The 20,728-nt window shown below is 47.3% G+C and overlaps 1 protein-coding gene across 1 annotated transcript in view; it reads right to left on the reverse strand.

Moving 5' to 3' along the window:
• EDRF1 (erythroid differentiation regulatory factor 1) overlaps positions 1–20,728 on the reverse strand; it is a 266,931-nt gene that overhangs the window by 219,275 nt on the left and 26,928 nt on the right. The window contains exons 2-6 of the mRNA XM_063962243.1: positions 9,854–10,053; positions 6,660–6,726; positions 5,822–5,947; positions 5,088–5,212; positions 4,839–4,998 (exon numbers count right to left, since the gene is read on the reverse strand). Coding sequence (XP_063818313.1) covers positions 4,839–4,998; positions 5,088–5,212; positions 5,822–5,947; positions 6,660–6,726; positions 9,854–10,053 — 678 coding nt within the window. The remainder of the gene's footprint in view (positions 1–4,838; positions 4,999–5,087; positions 5,213–5,821; positions 5,948–6,659; positions 6,727–9,853; positions 10,054–20,728) is intronic.

The raw sequence follows: 20,728 nt of genomic DNA on the forward strand, positions 1-20,728 counted from the left end.
GTGTTCACTTGAGCGTCGGTGACGCTCAAGCAGCTTTGTAGTTAGTTAGGTTACACAAGGTTGCACATACACCCTGTATTCACATTAAGGTATTCTGTGTATTTCATTGATAAAAGGTTTATACATAAAGGTATAGTGTTGTGAGCGTCTGCGCCGCTGGTGATCTCCTCGTGGTCTCGAGCGTACGCTACGCCATAGCGAATCATTACTCTAGTCATAGCCAACAACGTGCTGTCCTGTGATCACTGGGCCGTGAGCGAACGTGACGCTTGAGCGTCTCGCCTACGGCTGAGCGATCGTTACGCAACTAGCGTACCCTTACGGTACTTCTTAAGTAAACAGCGTACAGTGTTCTTAGACTTCATTAAGGGTTGTTTATACGACAAAAGAATTTAGCATTGTCAGAGCAGACCCTGGATTGCAAATCCTGAATTTTGTCCTGAGGTAGAAAAACCTTCTGACTTTTTGTGTCGAACATGAGACCTAGGAAGACCATCTTCTGAGAGAGAAGCAGCGAAGATTTTTGGAAATTTACTCTCCACCCGAATGACTGTAGGGTGGCTGTTGTGAACTGTAGGTGTTTGTAAAGCAGTGTCTGTGATGGAGCCTTCAGCAACAAATCGTCCAGGTAGGGAGTAATGTTGACTCCCTGACACCTGAGAACCGCAACTACATGGGCCATGATTTTGGTAAATACCCGAGGGGCCGTGGAGAGGCCGAACGGAAGAGCTTGAAACTGAAAATGCCAAGGGTTGATTGCAAATCTCAAAAGATGTTGATGACCTGTCCAAATAGGAACATGGAGGTATGCATGTTATATGTCTATAGATGCCAAATATTCCTCCGGTTCCATGGCAGCGATGATTGAACGAATCAATTCCATTATGAATTTCTGGACAAGCACTGATTCAGGCACTTTAGATTTAAGATGGATCGAAATGAACTGTACGGTTTGTTTACGAGAAAAAGACTCAAGTAAAATCCTTGACCCTGTTGTAATTGGGAACTGGAAGAATTACTCCATTTTGTAGAAAACTGGAAGAAACGGGCTCTTGCAACCCGTGGTATTAGGGAGTCAGCCCCACCTTTGGGGCTGACTCCCAGAATTTTGCCCAATACTTTCTGTCAGCCGATCCCCACCTGAAACGAACAGGGTGAGAAGCTGATGTCTGATGTCCCCTTCATTCTGTGTGTGTGATGAGCTATCAGCAGCGTAGCATCTCCCGCAGTGTCTCAGCAGCGTGGAGAAGATGGCGCTTGTAGTTCTAGCCCACCCCCACAGACTGAGGTGGGCGGCGCAGAAAGCATCGCCTCAGCAGGAAGCGCAAGGTGGGAAAAGATCCTTCCCCCTTTTGTGTAACCGCAGCAGCTGCCCGTTCCCCTTCAGCTAGGGGACCTAAGAGTCTATATGTAAGGAGCGGTACCAGACCGGGGTGGAAACAGCATCCATGGACAGTATCCCCTTCAGTCACAGTACCGCTGGGGGGAATGTCCCTACATCCCCTTCAATATTCGTGCGGCTGGAGAACTGTACCGCTGTTTTCCTGCTGCCCATTCAACCTGTGCGGCATGGACAGAGTAGCAGCACGCACTCTCACCAGCAGTCTCTTGTCAGACCGCCAGACACAACACCTCACAGCGTGCGCCGCCACTCATCGCACATCACAATAGGGGAAGAATAGCCCAACACTGCCTAGCCAGGTTGTGGTTGCCAGAATGACTATTAGGTTATGGAGCCTTGTCCTACCTTACAGTTGCCTCCTCGGATCACTTGTCCGGATAGAAGAAAGTCCCAGTGACCTCAGTACGGTGGCTTCCTCAGAGGCTGTATTGAGTGGGAATGCTCTATCTATCTAGACCAGGCGTTTTCAACCAGTGTGCCGCGGCACACTAGTGTGCCACGACCAGTTGCAAGGTGTGCCGTGGAGCCAGAGCAGCTTCCTGCACCTTCAGAGTGAACTGTTGGCCCGGGCTCTTCTTAGAGGAACAGTCGTGATCCGGCCATGACGTATGCCTTGAAAACGCTACGGTGTGATATCATAGGTCACGGCCACCGTGTCTCACCACCCAGCCAGCCCATCTGCACACACATCTTCCAGTTCCTGCCTGCATACACAGCTTTCCTTACCCACCCACATCCACACCTACCCGACCGACCGCTGCTCAGTATTCGCAGCACTCCACTATGAACAATCCCCGCCACTGAGGGACAGGGAGGAGGACAGCTGACCATTAAGGGCTAATATTTGTTAAAATTTTTTCTCCTGTGGGGAGCAAAAGGATTTATGTGGGGAGCAATAGGATTTACGTGGGGAGCAATAGGATTTATGTGGGGAGCAATGTGAGTGCTCAGAGGTCACGTCTCCCTGTGAAGAGGTCAATCACATGAGATTCAGGATGTCACGGTGTTCCATTCATTCATTTCCAATACCTCTTCGTTGTAAACAGGGTGGGATGCAGTCATTCCGAATGAAACAGTTTATGAAAAAGTTATTGCCAAAGTGAAACATAAAGCCAAAAATATTCTGTACAAACGTTATTCCAAATTTGCGTCAACAAGAGGGAACTCAAACTCACCAGCTTGTTACAAAAAGGTCCATGAACGCCAGTGTACATAAATCCATATAGAAATGGAACATCAGGATGGCACCTGGGTGAACCACCACCACAGCCATACAATGCCATGCAGCCGAGAGACCCATCCTACACGGGTGGTCTTCAGGTTGCCGACTGTCAGGATCCCAGCGCACAGTATACCGGCGGCGGAATCCCGACAGCCGGCATACCGACAGATTTTCTCCCTCGTGGGGGTCCACGACCCTCCTGGAAGGAGAATAAATAGCATGATGCGCGTAGCGTGCCACCATGCTCGCAGCGTGGCGAGCCTGCAAGGGGCTCATTTACGCTCGCCACACTGTCGGTATGACGGCGGTCGGGCTCCCGGCACCGGTATGCTGGTCGCCGGGAGCCCGACAGCCGGCATACCATACTACACCCATCCTACACAGTTCCTCTGGAAACATCACAATTTTCAATTATTGCACCATAACTACGTTGAAACAGACATTCTTCTAAAATGAATCTCCAAAATGGAGCATCATACAGCTCGGGGGGGGGGGGGGGGGAGGGGGAGGAGGAATTCAATTAACTACGGTAATTTACCACAGCTAATTGAATTTCCAGCATCTGTGTGCACAGTTTTCTTTGAGGAAGGCCGTGGAATAGTGAGACTCAAATTCGACAACAATTGATTGTGGCCACCAGACACTGCGCTACATATTAAATTTAGTACAGGGGTTCCCAACTCCAGTCCTCAAGAACCCCCAACAGGTCATATTTTGAGGTTCTCTGTCTGTGGAAGCAGGTGGGATAATTACTGAGCCAGCAAAGTAGATGAACTCACTCACCTGAACATGATTAAAGAATGACCGGTTGCAGAGTAGGGTGGTCTATACCACTTTCCTAAGTTGCAGGACACAAAAAGAAAATGACAAGCCTGTGTGTAGTGATGGTCTTGGGTGCCAGCGGGGGTCACATCAGACAACACTACGCCGCAACCGGAAATGCCCGCTAGCCAGAGCAGATGACAGGTTCTGGTATGTGTTCCACAGTGGAACGCAAGCCCTGGAAGCGCTGCAACTGGCCTAGCAGTCATACGGATCAGCCTGGGCCGGCAAGCAGTGTGAGCCAGTCCAGCTGCTGGGCGGGCTTCCTTCTCTGTTCAGGCCCGGGACTCCAGTCCTGGCAGTCCCCACTCTAATGACAGCCCTGATGTTGGGTACACCATGACAACTATATGAGTAGCCAGCACAGACTATATAACATGCCTGCAGTTCCCCTACGATGCCAGACAATACACGGCTTAGAGACGACCGTCTCTCATGGATAAACACGCTAAGATATATCACATCACACAACGGCTGCAATGGAAATTCTACCGTACGATATGAACAACAACAAAAAACAGCCCTTGTACAAAGAGTCAGAATAAAATGAAGGTGGACCTCACCAATAAAAGTACAACTAAGTGAAAAAACAAACTTTCAAACTTATAATAACATATACACCTGACCTCACCCAACTTGCTTGAATAATTTTAGACTAATTACCTCACACTTCTGCACCCCTCATACCTTTTATTACAATTACTTGTTTCCATGGGGGTATTATCAGAAGCAAAGGGCCGTCGTCTTGCAATCCAGGTTGGAGATACATATTAGAAACACTCACAGGATACCATATTTGATAGGAGTCACAATTAGAGAAGATCTGTTCAACTTTTATTATTTTCAATTCCCAAAGTCTTAAATGCAATTATTTAAAAGGAAATATTTATAGACAGAAACAAGCTGATTTTGGCAATGTTATTTCAGACGCCATCAGTTCATTGGGGTCAATTCTATTCGGCAACATAAGAATAGCGACGGGAATTAGCTCCCGACGCTATTCAATTCAGCTGCTAGTGACCCGCAATTGTCTGGAATTCTTCTCTCATCCCCGGGGGATGAGAGAAGAAACCCGACAAAAGTGCTGCCTCGCGGCCGGCGCGAGGCTGATTCTGTCGGGAATCAGCCTCGCGCCGGGGAGTTAAGTCGGAGAATGCCCGTTCTCCCGACAATTCAACCTGTTTAGTCGGCGAGAACGGGACATCGCCGACTTAACAGGAGCTGAATTGAATAGCGGCGGGAGCTAATTCCCGGCGCTATTCTTAAGTTGCCGAATAGAGTTGACCCCATTGTGTTTAACTGAAATAATAGTATAAAAGACTTTAGAACTCATCTGCAGTAACAGCTATGAAACTGAACTATAAAAGACTTAATTCATGACCAAAAATGTACCTGGTTGGAGGCTCCACCTTCTTCTGGGACAGAAGATAATGTCTCAAAAGGAGCAGGCCAGGCTACATCCTCACCCGCAGCGGATTCTCCGAGATCGTGTTCTGCTGTGGGCTGGGGAGGAGCAGATGGGACTGATTCAGCTGTATCATCCCCATTAATACTGGAGAAATAAAGAACCCCTCAGTTAGTAATGCGAGATGCAGAGGTCACCGTTCCCAGCTGAGGTGAGAACACAGGCCGAGGCATCACCTGTAGTACAGGAACTTGGAGAGGATGGCTTTCTGGTACCAGTGCTCCTTACTCTTCTTCTTCCTCTGCCACTTCTGGTCCATAAGTCTCTGGTAAAACTCCTTCAGCCATGTCCAGTCTCCAGTCTGCAAAGTATAATACATGTACAAAGTAGATGAGAATGAGACTGTTCACAAGTCAGGGAAAGTCAGTTCTCAGTTACGATGCTGATTCCAGAGGGCAATCGGCTAAACTTTAATTAGAAAGTGTACATAACCTTTATGGGATTTGAGTAGGATGTTATGGCAAATGTAACTTATACAGCAGCATAAAGAACATGACGCAAGGAACAAGACTAAATTTCTTAAGGGAAAAAAAAATCCAAAAGGACAAAACACAACTACATTTTATGCCAATAATAAGCAAATTGTGAACTAGGCACCATGAACATGACGCCCAGTACTTCAGCTGCTTCCTGTTCAGGAAGTTCTAAACATCTACAGCTAGATGGGCCCTTGCTGCATGTGCTATACAGACAACACATATCAAATCTCTGTATTGTCCTCAGATAACACTAAAACCCAAATAGGTCCACATGTAGTTCATAGTGGTTTACTGGTATCAAATGTGCATTCTGTATTGCACAGACGAGCACTGATCTAGTCTAACTTCTAGTATGCAATAGCCAAGAGCAGGACAACAACATTTTTCAGAACAATGAAGTGTTTAATTAATAAATAGATAAAACCTTTCACCTGAGAAGACCTCATGAACAGCTCCTGAATGTCCAGCTCGTCCAGCAGCAGAGTCCTTCCGATGCGGTGGACAGCCATGCTGACGTGAGACTTGCTGTACGGAATCTTTAAGAGTTTCTTTATGTTCTATGGAACAGTGAATAATGGAGGGAAGATATAATTACTAAACACTGCAAGGTAGGCACTAAAAGCTCCTGGACTACATATTAAGGGGTAATTTCTGTTAGGAGCAATGTGTCACCATGATGCTTGTCTAAGCATATTTGCCAGATGACACTACTCATTGATATTCCTACACAATTCCATGAATGCAAAGCAAAAATCAGTGTCGCCTATGATGTGCTGTTCCAGAATGTGATGTACGGCGCATGGCAGCTAACTGAATAACCCCAAAGTATTTATCTAATAAACAAAGGATAAAAACGATGCTGAAAAACACTTTCGTGGGTACCTTAAAAACTCAGAATTACCACAGTTCTGCCATCTGCCCACTGGGTCAGAAAGAAAATATTGCGGTCATTTGCAGACACATACAGGGTAAAGCCAATTAGGTGCTGGGTTTACCACGTGGGGAAAAAGGGTTCACGCCCGATGCTATTCAATTATTTGTCAATTTCTCTGCATGGTAAACCATTGTACACAAAATGCTGAATCTATGGGTTTCCCTGAGGCTGCAAGGAAAAGCGTAAATTTGGGGCTTAACGTGCGCGGGGATCAGGACCTAGCTGAACAGGTTCCAAGTCCACAATTAGTTGAGAGGGAACTGAATATGCAAATTTACAAGAGCAAGAAGAGTTCCAGTCTACTGTTAATGTTTATCATCGTTGTGTAGCCATACCTCTGAATCTGCCACAACGTCCACTTCTTTCCCAACAGTATCTATGAAATCATACGCCATGCCAAAGCTGGAATAAACAAAGAACACAATCAAAGGTGTAATGGAACAGTCACACTAGGCAGTGGTGTCAGATGTGTGTACACGAGCGGCTGTAGGCACAGCCACACCATACAGAGACAGTCATACCATACAGAGCTCTCAGACATATGTATGGGAGCTGGTATAGAGACAGTCACACCAGGAAGCAGTCTGAGATGTGTACACGTACAGTTCTAGGGATAGTCACCCCAGGCATCTCTCTCACAAGTGTGTAAAGGGACAGTCACACCAGGAACAGGTCTCAGTCACGTGTACAAAGGCAGCTGTAGGGACACTTCCACCAGGCATAGGTCTCAGTCATGTCTACATGGGGATTCAGTAAGATTTACTGATGGACGGGATGCCGGCTGTCAATATCCTGACAGCCGGCAAATTAAACGCATCCCGTACAGGGATGGCTTTAGGGACAGTCACACCAGGCATACTGTAGGTCTCAGTCACGTGTACAAAGGCCGCTGTACAATCACAACAGGCATACTGTAGGTCTCAGTCACGTGTACAAAGGACGCTGTACAGACAATCACAACAGGCATACTGTAGGTCTCAGTCACGTGTACAAAGGCCGCTGTACAGACAATCACACCAGGCATACTGTAGGTCTCAGTCACGTGTACAAAGGACGCTGTACAGACAATCACAACAGGCATACTGTAGGTCTCAGCCACGTGTACAAAGGCCGCTGTACAGACAGTCACAACAGGCATACTGTAGGTCTCAGTCACGTGTACAAAGGCCGCTGTACAGACAATCACAACAGGCATACTGTAGGTCTCAGTCACCTGTACAAAGGCCGCTGTACAATCACAACAGGCATACTGTAGGTCTCAGTCACGTGTACAAAGGACGCTGTACAGACAATCACAACAGGCATACTGTAGGTCTCAGTCACGTGTACAAAGGCCGCTGTACAGACAATCACAACAGGCATACTGTAGGTCTCAGTCACGTGTACAAAGGCCGCTGTACAGACAGTCACAACAGGCATACTGTAGGTCTCAGTCACGTGTACAAAGGCCGCTGTACAGACAATCACACCAGGCATACTGTAGGTCTCAGTCACGTGTACAAAGGCCGCTGTACAATCACAACAGGCATACTGTAGGTCTCAGTCACGTGTACAAAGGCCGCTGTACAATCACAACAGGCATACTGTAGGTCTCAGTCACGTGTACAAAGGCCGCTGTACAGACAATCACAACAGGCATACTGTAGGTCTCAGTCACGTGTACAAAGGCCACTGTACAGACAGTCACAACAGGCATACTGTAGGTCTCAGTCACGTGTACAAAGGCCGCTGTACAATCACAACAGGCATACTGTAGGTCTCAGTCACGTGTACAAAGGCCGCTGTACAGACAGTCACAACAGGCATACTGTAGGTCTCAGTCACGTGTACAAAGGCCGCTGTACAGACAATCACAACAGGCATACTGTAGGTCTCAGTCACCTGTACAAAGGTCGCTGTACAGACAATCACAACAGGCATACTGTAGGTCTCAGTCACGTGTACAAAGGACGCTGTACGGACAGTCACAACAGGCATACTGTAGGTCTCAGCCACGTGTACAAAGGTCGCTGTACAGACAATCACAACAGGCATACTGTAGGTCTCAGCCACGTGTACAAAGGCCGCTGTACAGACAATCACAACAGGCATACTGTAGGTCTCAGTCACCTGTACAAAGGCCGCTGTACAGACAATCACAACAGGCATACTGTAGGTCTCAGTCACGTGTACAAAGGCCACTGTACAGACAATCACAACAGGCATACTGTAGGTCTCAGTCACCTGTACAAAGGCCGCTGTACAGACAATCACAACAGGCATACTGTAGGTCTCAGTCACGTGTACAAAGGCCGCTGTACAGACAATCACAACAGGCATACTGTAGGTCTCAGCCACGTGTACAAAGGACGCTGTACGGACAGTCACACCAGGCATACTGTAGGTCTCAGCCACCTGTACAAAGGTCGCTGTACAGACAGTCACAGCAGGCATACTGTAGGTCTCAGTCACCTGTACAAAGGCCGCTGTACAGACAATCACAACAGGCATACTGTAGGTCTCAGCCACGTGTACAAAGGCCACTGTACAGACAATCACAACAGGCATACTGTAGGTCTCAGTCACGTGTACAAAGGACGCTGTACAGACAATCACAACAGGCATACTGTAGGTCTCAGCCACCTGTACAAAGGCCGCTGTACAGACAATCACAACAGGCATACTGTAGGTCTCAGTCACCTGTACAAAGGCCGCTGTACAGACAATCACAACAGGCATACTGTAGGTCTCAGTCACCTGTACAATGGCCGCTGGACGGACAGTCACACCAGGCATACTGTAGGTCTCAGCCACCTGTACAAAGGCCGCTGTACAGACAATCACAACAGGCATACTGTAGGTCTCAGTCACCTGTACAAAGGCCGCTGTACAGACAATCACAACAGGCATACTGTAGGTCTCAGTCACCTGTACAAAGGCCGCTGTACGGACAGTCACAGCAGGCATACTGTAGGTCTCAGTCACCTGTACAAAGGCCGCTGTACAGACAATCACAACAGGCATACTGTAGGTCTCAGCCACGTGTACAAAGGCCACTGTACAGACAATCACAACAGGCATACTGTAGGTCTCAGTCACGTGTACAAAGGCCGCTGTACAGACAATCACAACAGGCATACTGTAGGTCTCAGTCACCTGTACAATGGCCGCTGGACGGACAGTCACACCAGGCATCAATCTCAGACGAGTCACTTATTTTCAGGGGGTGACTATAAATTTTACTGAACCATTCCTAGCTGTCTATTAAGTATTAATAGGTACAGTAAATACAAAGATTTCACGGTTGTACAGTTTTTAACAGATACTTTCTACTATTGTAGGCATTTTAATATGTCCAAGGTAGTTTAGCATGGAAAGGCAGGATACAGTGGAAGGCTATTCATAAGCAGGAAGCCTGTGCTGATCAGGAGACCCACAGCCTGAGAAGAAACACTTTAAAACTAATAAATAAACCTCAAGCTGTATTGGTTACTTTAAATGAGTACTCAACCTCCACTCCAGGTCAATCATTAGATGCCAAAAACCTTACCTTGAAAATAATTTGCTCTTTTTGCTGTTTCCAAGAATGGTAGGTCCAAGCTTAGCATTCTCCCGCAACCAATTAGCAGGTGGTAACTTCAAATCGGTCTGTTCCTGGAGCTGGGCAAAGGCTGCAGGCGGTGGTGCCGAGGAATATTTCACTATAGCGCGACTCTTCACTTCACTTCCGCCAAGAGACTGCAAGTCTTTCTACAACGTATGGACAAAAATAGAATTACATCCAGTTTCAGCTTCACACCACATTCAACAATGCAAACACGTATTAGGTTTCTTGACAGCACTCTAGGCTCTAGCAACCAGTTTTTACACATGTGGGGGCACAGCCACAAAATATCCCGCTTTTCAATACCCTGGCTATACATGTATCCCATTTCCCAGTACTCTCTAGTTTATCCTCTTCTCATCCCACCCCTCTCTTTCTAAGGAGCTTAAGCCCTTATATTGCGCATATCACCATTAACTATTCCTTAGCACTTACTTTAACTGGCGACTACACATCCCGCCCTCCTATTTACTAACATTACCGGTTTCAAAAAATCCATGTGTGTAAACCTTAATATGGCTATCTGATTGTTTACCCCACCAGATTTTATTTATGAAGTTTATACTACATTAAGTTAATGTGCACTTTGTTTTGTATTCCTGTAGTTTAAATTATTATGTGCACTGTGTTTTGTATTCCTGCAGTTTAAACTGTTAGTTTATATGCACCATGTTTTGTATTCCTGTAGTTTACACTATTATGTGCACAATATAGTCATTATCGTCCATGACACACCGTTGCACCGTGTGTAAGCACCTTTAGTTTAAGTGCACCGTGTTTCGAATTCCTGTACTTTACACTAAGTTAGTTTATGTGCACCATGTTTTGTATTCCTGTAGTTTACACTAAGTTAGTTTATGTGCACCGTGTTGTGTGTTCCTGTACTTTACACTAAGTTAGTTTATGTGCACGTGTTTTGTATTCCTGTAGTTTACACTAAGTTAGTTTATGTGCACCGTGTTGTGTGTTCCTGTACTTTACACTAAGTTAGTTTATGTGCACCGTGTTTTGTATTCCTGTAGTTTACACTAAGTTAGTTTATGTGCACCGTGTTGTGTGTTCCTGTACTTTACACTAAGTTAGTTTATGTGCACGTGTTTTGTATTCCTGTAGTTTACACTAAGTTAGTTTATGTGCACCGTGTTGTGTGTTCCTGTACTTTACACTAAGTTAGTTTATGTGCACGTGTTTTGTATTCCTGTACTTTACACTAAGTTAGTTTATGTGCACCGTGTTGTGTGTTCCTGTACTTTACACTAAGTTAGTTTATGTGCACCGTGTTTTGTATTCCTGTAGTTTACACTAAGTTAGTTTATGTGCACATGATCTCCAAGCACTGCCATTACAGTCACTGCAAACAGGGTATTTAGTTCCTTTGACACAGGAAAAGAGGCTAAGGATTTCTTCTTTATATCAAAATAAAACCCCTTTTCCACTAGCTTTAAAAACACGGGTAAATGCGTGGGGGTGCGCATTTACCCGTTATTTTTTCTAGTGGAAACGCCCCCCTGCAGATTCCCAGATCAAGTGATCCGGGAATCCTACATAGGTATCTTGCCGGGTTGAACACGTGTTCAACCCGGTAAGCTGTGTAGTGTGAACGGAAGCTGTGTCGATGCAACACGGCTCCCATTCACAGTGAATGGAAAGGCGGCGCTCCCAGCGCCGCCCCTGCCGCATCACTGGCAGCGTCACCAACCCGACAATATGCCGGGTTGGTGAGCGATGTGGGAAAGGGGGCTGTAGCACGGATCGCAGCCGTGTCAGGCTCCCGGCTGCGAACTGTGCTACAGGTGTAAAAGGGGTATTCGATTCCTCAATCTCTTCTGTCACCTTTTCAGGGATATTTAGAACTTCTGTGATAGCTTCTATGAAAGCCTCGATTCCCTGCAACAGAGCACCCTCCCCCACCACTGAGTCCACCTCACCCTCCTATATTTCTGACCCCTTATCATTCGAGTCAGACTGCAGGATATGGGCTAAAGTGAGTTTTTGCGGACAAATGGCAGGGGACTGAGACGCTTGGTTTGGTACGGAGTCTCTTTTCATAAACTCAGTCATAGGGGTAAATTTACTAAGATGGGAGTTCTATTTAAGATGGGATGTTGCCCATACCAACCAATCAGATTCTACTTCTCATTTATCTAGCACCTTCTAGAAGATAATACCTGAAATCTGATTGGTTTTTATGGGCAACATCCCACCTTAAACAGAACTCCCAATTTAGTAAATTTACCTCATAGATTGTCTTAAGTATCCTCATAGATTGTCTTAAGTATTGCGTCTCTCTCTCATTTATAGATAACTTAGTAGAGATTGTGGAAATCATTCCCCTAATGGAGTCCAGCCATGCTGGTTCTGCCCCACTAGCCTGGGAAGGGACACTACATTGAGTAAACACCAATAAACCCCCTGGGGAGGGGAAGAGGAACACTGTGCCTTACATGAAACACACTCTTTGCCTGACATACTGTAATAGTGACAGCACACACACACACACACACACACACACACACACACACACACACACACACACGAAAAGGTTAACTGCACAATTAACCCACAAAGAGACCTTCCAGGCAGACACAAAGGGAGTATGGAACCAAGAAAATGTTGCCCTTAACGCTAATGCCAAGCTTTGCCGGGTCGCAGACTAAGTACCTAGATTAGAGACTTAGTACACTAATAATCGCTCCCCCCCTGCTATGACCCCCTGGTACCGCTGAGGTAATCTGGAGTCTCTCCAGAGGAGCTGCACGTCCCTGTCAGTCAACGTCTGTCAGCTGCAGAGGGAAAATGGCGCTGGTGAGCTGCTAGATCCGCTCATAGTGAAGCCCCGCCCCTTCAATGGAGCGCGGTCTTCACACTCTTTTTTATACTGGCTGTATGTGTCTAAGTGCATAAAATGGAGACACACTCCTCTTATGGCTATGTTGCCAGTCTGGGTACTGTGTCCGCTGTTCAGCATCTGTGTCCTTACACAGCGGGAGACGCAGTCCGCTCCGTTTAAAAGACATCCGTCTCCGTACCCTCATGATTCCATAATGGCCAGTGTCCCACTAACCGGGACGCCGGCTTAGTGCTCACCACTCTTCTGTCTCCGTCAGTGGTGGCTCCGTGCTGCGGGAATGTACGCCCGCCGTGGTGGGGCTTGCGAATAGTTCCCTCAGCTAGTGTCCTTTCAGGGAACAAAAACATTAACCCTTTCAGGAAGTTGGTCCGTTCCTCCCCCATATCCCCTAAGTCCCACGAAGCAGGCAGGCTGGTGCCATCCAGTCCTGCCTGAAAACAACAAACTCAGAAAATAAATGCAGAAAACTCTTCAGGAGCTTCCAGAGACGTGACCGGCTCCTCCGGGCACATTTTCTAAACTGGGTCTGGTAGGAGGGGCATAGAGGGAGGAGCCAATACACACAATCAATTTCTTAAAGTGCCCATGGCTCCAAGTGGACCCGTCTATACCCCATTATTTATTTATTAACAGTTTCTTATATAGCACAGCAAATTCCGCTGCACTTTACAACTGGACACAATTAGAAGACAAAATTGGGAACAAACAAACAGTCATAGAGGTAGGAAGGCCCTGCTCGCAAGCTTACAATCTATGGGGAAATAGGCATTGATACACAAGGATAGGTGCTGTCTACTGCATAGTTGTTCACCAGATTGTTAAGGTTCTTGGTGGGCTGCATGATATCACATCACAGCAGTGATGAACCAGGTTCAGGGGAAAGGAGAGTGAAGAAAGAAAATATGTGGGTGATGTGTGGACTGTACTGTGGGGATATAATTGGATAGGAGAGCTATGAAGGTAATGTGAGCGGTTCTGGAATGTGATAGGCTTGTCTGAATAGGTGAGTTTTCAGGGAACGCTTGAAGGTTTGAAGACTAGAGGAGAGTCTTATTGTACGTGGTAGGGCATGCCACAAAGTGGGTGCAGCCCGAAGAAAGTCCTGTAATCGTGCATGGGAGCAAGTAATGAGTGTGGATGAGAGACGTTGATCTTGTGAAGAGCGAAGGGGTCGGGTTGGGAGATATTTTGATATAAGTGAAGAGATGTATGTTGGTGTAGCATGGTTAATAGCGGGTGGTCTTCAGTATGCCGAATGTCGGGATCCCGGTGCTCAGTATACCGGTGCCGGGATCCCGACACCCGGCATACCGACAGCTATTCTCCCTCGTGGGGGTCCACGACCTCCCTGGAGGGAGAATAAAATAGCGTGGAGCGCGTAGTGTGCCACCGTGCCCGCAAGGGGCTCCTTTGCGCTCGCCACACTGTCGGTATGCCGGCGGTCGGGCTCCCGGCGCCGGTATGCTGGTCGCCGGGAGCCCGGCCGCTGGCATACCATACTACACCCGTTAATAGCCTTATGTGTAAGTAACAGTATTTTATATTGAATACAGTAGAATACCGGTAGCCAATGGAGGGACTGACAGAGTGGGTCTGCAGACGATGAACGTCTAGCGAGGAAGATTAGCCTCGCAGCTGCATTCAGAATGGATTGTAATGGTGAGAGTCTCTTCTTAGTAAGACCAGTAAGAAGACTATTGCAATAATCAATGCGGGAGATAATGAGAGCATGGATTAGAGTTTTAGCAGTGTCTTGTGTAAGATATGGTCATATTTTGGATATGTTTCTTAGATGCATGTAACATGATTTTGAGACAGATTGAATGTGGGGAGCAAAGGGCAATTCTGTGTCAATTATGACACCTAGGCAGCGAGCTTGTGGGGTAGGGATGATTGTAGAGTTCTCAACAGTGATAGAAATATCAGGTAGGTAACTGCTATTGGCCGGTGGAAATATAATTAACTCTGTTTTGGAAATATTAAGTTATCCCCTAGGAGGTAAGAGAAAAAGGGTCATACTGACACAGAAATGTATCAGCATTTGATGAACATCTCTGAATGGTTTCCCAAGCACTGGCATTTAAAAGACAAGCAGGACAAAAATCCACACACATGCATAAATGTAGACAGACAAAAATAAAGATGATGCTATAAAAAAAAAAAAAAATTGTCTATAGAAAACTGGGCACTAGAACATCACCATTGCAGATGATCTCACAAATATTTGCTCAAAAGCACTTTCAATACAACAGTTTGAGGGTTATATATTTATATGCGTCACTATTGGGAGAGGTGCGTCCCCCATCAGCGTCACAAATGGAGTCGCGCCCGGCCGTTGACATCACTAATGGGGGTGCGCCCAGCTCTTACGGAGGTGCAGGGCTGTCCCCCACGCTCTCCCTTTAATGTCAATAGATCCTTAATCACCGTTTCACAAAAAAACTATAAAACCACCAACAGTAAAATAATAAGATTTTAAACCTACCGGTAAATCTTTTTCTCGTAGTCCGTAGAGGATGCTGGGACTCCGTAAGGACCATGGGGAATAGACGGGCTCCGCAGGAGACATGGGCACTTTAAGAAAGACTGACTCTGGGTGTGCACTGGCTCCTCCCTCTATGCCCCTCCTCCAGACCTCAGTTAGAGAAACTGTGCCCAGAGGAGATGGACAGTACGAGGAAAGGATTTTAGTTAATCCAAGGGCAAGATTCATACCAGCCACACCAATCACACCGTATAACTTGTGTTAAACTAACCAGTTAATAGTATGAAAAACAACAGTTTCGGTCCAAAACCAATGAAACTATAACATAACCCTTATTTAAGCAATAACTATATACAAGTCTTGCAGAAGTAGTCCGCACTTGGGACAGGCGCCCAGCATCCTCTACGGACTATGAGAAATAGATTTACCGGTAGGTTTAAAATCTTATTTTCTCTAACGTCCTAGAGGATGCTGGGACTCCGAAAGGACCATGGGGATTATACCAAAGCTCCCAAACGGGCGGGAGAGTGCGGATGGCAGCACCGATTGAGCAAACATGAGGTCCTCCTCAGCCAGGGTATCAAACTTATAAAACTTTGCAAAGGTGTTTGACCCCGACCAAATAGCAGCTCGGCACAGCTGTAGTGCCGAGACCCCTCGGGCAGCCGCCCAAGACGAGCCCACCTTCCTAGTGGAATGGGCCTTAACCGATTATGGTAACGGCAATCCTGCCGTAGAATGCGCCTGCTGAATCGTGTTACAGATCCAGTGAGCAATAGTCTGCTTTGAAGCAGGGCCGCCAACCTTGTTGGCTGCATACAGGACAAACAAGTGTTTCTGTTTTTCTGATCCTAGCCGTTCTGGCCACGTAAATTTTCAAAGCCCTGACCACATCAAGGGACTCTGAATCCTCCAAGTCACGAGTAGCCACAGGCACGACAATAGGTTGGTTCATATGAAAGGATAAGACCACCTTAGGTAGGAATTGAGGACGGGTTCGCAACTCCGCTCTAACCATATGGAAAACCAGATAGGGGCTTTTATGTGATAAAGCCGCCAATTCCGAAACTCCACCGTTTTGAGTGGTTCAAAACAATGCGACTTAAGGAAACTTAACACCACGTTAAGGTCCCAAGGCGCCACCGGAGGTACAAAAGGAGGCTGAATATGCAGTACTCCCTTTACAAAGGTCTGTACTTCAGGTAGAGAGGCCAATTCCTTTTGGAAGAAAATGGATAAGGCCGAAATCTGAACTTTTATGGAGCCTAATTTTAGGCCCAAATTCACTCCAGTTTGCAGGAAGTGAAGGAGACGACCCAGATGGAATTCCTCCGTAGGAGCATTCCTGGCCTCACACCAAGAAACATATTTTCTCCATATTCGGTGATAATGTTTTGATGTCACGTCCTTCCTAGCCTTTATTAGCGTAGGAATGACCTCATCCGGAATACCTTTTTCCGCAGGGATCGGCGTTCAACCGCCATGTCGTCAAACGCAGCAAGTCTTGGAACAGACAGGGCCCCTGCTGCAGCAGGTCCTGTCTTAGAGGAAGAGGCCACGGATCTTCTGTGAGCAATTCCTGTAGATCCGGATACCAAGTCCTTTAGGCCAATCTGGAACAATGAGGATTGTTCTCACTCTTCTTTGTCTCATTATTCTTAACACCTTGGGTATATGATGAAGAGGAGGAAACACATAGACCGACCGAAACACCCACGGTGTCACCAGGGCGTCCACAGCTATCGCCTGAGGATCTCTTGACCTGGCGCAATACCTTTTTAACTTTGTGTTGAGACGGGACGCCATCATGTCTATCTGGGGCAGTTCCCACCGACTTGCGATCTGCGCGAAGACTTCCTGATGAAGTCCCCACTCTCCCGGATGCAGGTCGTGTCTGCTGAGGAAGTCTGCTTCCCAGTTGTCCACTCCCGGAATGAACACTGCCGACAGTGCGTTTACATGATTTTCCGCCCAGCGAAAAATCCTGGTGGCTTCCGCTATTGCCACCCTGCTCCTTGTGCCGGCTTGGCGGTTTACATGAGCTACTGCGGTGACATTGTCCGACTGAATCAGAACTGGTTTGTCGCGAAGTAATGCCTCCGCTTGACGTAGGGCGTTGTTTATGGCCCTCAACTCCAGGATGTTGATGTGGAGGCAAGTCTCTAGACTCGACCAAAGACCTTGGAAATTTCTTCCCTGTGTGACTGCTCCCCAACCTCGGAGACTTGCGTCTGTGGTCACCAGGATCCAGTCCTGAATGCCGAACCTGCGACCCTCTAGGACAGTGGTTCTCAAACTCGGTCCTCAGGACCCCACACAGTGCATGTTTTGCAGGTAACCCAGCAAGTGCACAGGTGTATTAATTACTCACTGACACATTTTAAAAGGTCCACAGGTGAAGCTAATTATTTCACTTGTGATTCTGTGAGGAGACCTGCAAAACATGCACTGTGTGGTGTCCTGAGGACCGAGTATGAGAACCTGTGCTCTAGGAGGTGAGCACTCTGCAGCCACCACATGAGAGACACCCTTGCTCTGGGGGACAGGGTGATCCTCTGATGCATTTGTAGATGTGACCCGGACCACTTGTTCAGTAGGTCCCATTGGAAGGTCCTCGCATGGAACCTGCCGAAGGGAATGGCTTCGTACGATGCCACCATTTTCCCCAGGACTCGAGTGCAGTGATGCACTGACACCTGTTTTGGCTTCAATAGGTTCCTGACCAGAGTCATGAGTTCCTGAGCTTTTTCCATTGGAAGAAAAACCTTCTTCTGGTCTGTGTCCAGAATCAAGCCCAAGAAGGTCAGACGCGTCGTAGGAACCAACTGTGACTTCGGGATATTGAGAATCCAACCGTGTTGCTGTAACACCTTCAAAGACAGAGACACGCTGTCCAGTAACTTTTATGAGGAGATCGTCCAAGTATGGGATAATTGTGACCCCTCGCTTGCGCAGGAGCACCATCATTTCCGCCATTACCTTGGTGAAAATCCACGGGGCCGTTGAAAGTCCAAATGGCAACGTCTGAAATTGGTAATGACAATCTTGTACAGCAAATCTCAGGAACGCCTGATGAAGAGGAAATATTGGAACATGAAGGTATGCCTCCTTTATGTCCAGGGAAACCATAAAATCCCCCCCTTCCAGGCGATGACCGCCCTGAGCGATTCCATCTTGAATTTGAACCTTTTCAAGTATAGGTTCAGGGATTTTAAATTCAAAATGGGTCTGACCGAACCGTCCGGTTTCGGAACCACAAACAGGGTTGAGTAATAACCCTTTCCTTGCTGCAGTAGAGGAACCTTGACCACTACCTGTTGAAGATACAATTTTTGTATTGCATTCAACACTAACTCCCTCTCTGAGGGAGCCGCAGGTAGAGCCGATTTGAAAAAACGGCGAGGAGGCACCTCTTCGAATTCCAGCTTGTATCCCCTGAGAAACAATTTCTATTGCCCAGGGATCCACCTGTGAATGAACCCAGATGTGGCTGAAAAGTCGAAGACGTGCCCCCACTTGAGCGGACTTCCCCAGGAAAGCCCCAGCGTCATGCGGTGGATTTTGCAGAGGCAGGGGAGGACTTCTGTTCCTGGGAACTAGCTGTGTGCAACTTTTTTCCTTTGCCCTTACCTCTGGCAAGAATAGGACGATCCTCGTACTCTTTTGCTTTTATTCGAACGAAAGGACTGCATTTGATAATGAGGCGCTTTCTTAGGCTGTGAGGGAACATAAGGCAAAAAATTCGATTTACCTGCCGTAGCTGTGGAGACGAGGTCCGAGAGGCCTTCTCCAAATAACTCCTCACCTTTGTAAGGCAAAGACTCCATATGCCTCTTTGAGTCGGCATCACCCGTCCACTGTCGGGTCCATAAGACTCGCCTAGCAGAAGCAGACATAGCGTTTATTCTGGAACTTAGCAAACAAATGTCTCTTTGAGCATCCCTCATATATAACGCAGCATCTTTTATATGCCCTAGAGTCATTAAAATGGTATCCTTATCTACGGAAATTGAGACCCTAGATAAGGAGTCTGTCCATGCTGCGACAGCACTACAAACCCAGGACGACGCCATTGCCGGTCTAAGAATTGTACCTGAATGTGTGTAAATGGACTTCATGGTAACCTCCTGTCTGCGATCAGCAGCATCCTTGAGGGTAGCCGTATCTTGGGATGGCAGCGCTATCTTCTTTGATAAACGTGTTAAAGCCTTGTCCACCTTAGGAGAAGACTCCCATCGTATCCTATCCGTTTGCGGGAAAGGATACGCCATAAGAATCCTTTTGGGAATCTGCAGCCTCTTGTCTGGAGATTCCCAAGCCTTTTCGCACAGCTCGCTCAGCTCATACGAGGATGGAAAAGTGACCTCAGGCTTTTTCTCTCTATACATGTGTACCCTCTTGTCAGGGACAGGGGGTTCCTCTGTGATATGCAAAACATCTTTTATTGCAATAATCATAAATCGAATGCCCTTAGCCACTTTTGGCTGTAATTTTGCTTCCTCATAGTCGACACTGGAGTCTGAATCCGTGTCTGTATCTGTGTCCATTATTTGGGACAATGTGCGCTTCTGAGACCCGGAAGGTCCCGGTGACACAGGGACAGGCATGGTCTGACTACCTGACTGTTCCCTAGCCTCAGCCTTGTCTAATCTCTTGTGTAATAAATTTACACTAGCACTCAAAACATTCCACATCTCCATCCAGTCCGGTGTCGGCGCTGCCGACGGAGATCTGACATTCATACACTCCCCCTCCTCCTTAGGTGAGCCTTCCACTTCATACATGTCGACACACGCGTACCGACACACCACACACACACACAGGGAAGCTCTTATCTGAAGACAGTTCCCCACCAGGCCCTTTGGAGAGACAGAGAGAGAGTATGCCAGCACACACCCCAGCGCTATACAACCCAGGCAAAACACAGAATGTTTCCCCAGTAGCACTGAAATAACACGTTTTTCGCCAATTATGTGCCCCCCCCTCTTGAAAAACCCACTGTCACCTCAGTAAGCAGGGGAGAGTCCGGGGAGCTTCCTCTCAGCGCTGTGCTGTGGAGAAAAATGGCGCTGGTGAGTGCTGAGGGAGAAGTCCCGCCCCCTCGCGGCGGGCTTCTGTCCCGCTCAAATTATTCAAAAATATGGCGGGGGCTCTTTATATACATGAACAGTGCCCAGCTGTACATGTAAATATGTGTTTATGCCATAATAGAGGTTTATAATGCTGCCCAGGGCGCCCCCCCCCCCCTGCACCCTTACAGTGACCGGAGTGTGTGAGGTGTATGGGAGCAATGGCGCACAGCTGCAGTGCTGTGCGTTACCTCAGTGAAGATCACGAAGTCTTCTGCCGCCTTTGAAGCCTTCTTACTTCTCATACTCACCTGGCTTCTATCTTCTGGCTCTGCGAGGAGGACGGCGGCGCGGCTCTGGGACGAACTCCAGGGTGAGACATGTGTTCCGACTCCCTCTGGAGCTAATGGTGTTCA

Source organism: Pseudophryne corroboree, chromosome 3 (genome assembly GCF_028390025.1).
Source record: "Pseudophryne corroboree isolate aPseCor3 chromosome 3, aPseCor3.hap2, whole genome shotgun sequence".
In the NCBI taxonomy this organism is placed as follows: Eukaryota; Metazoa; Chordata; class Amphibia; order Anura; family Myobatrachidae; genus Pseudophryne; species Pseudophryne corroboree.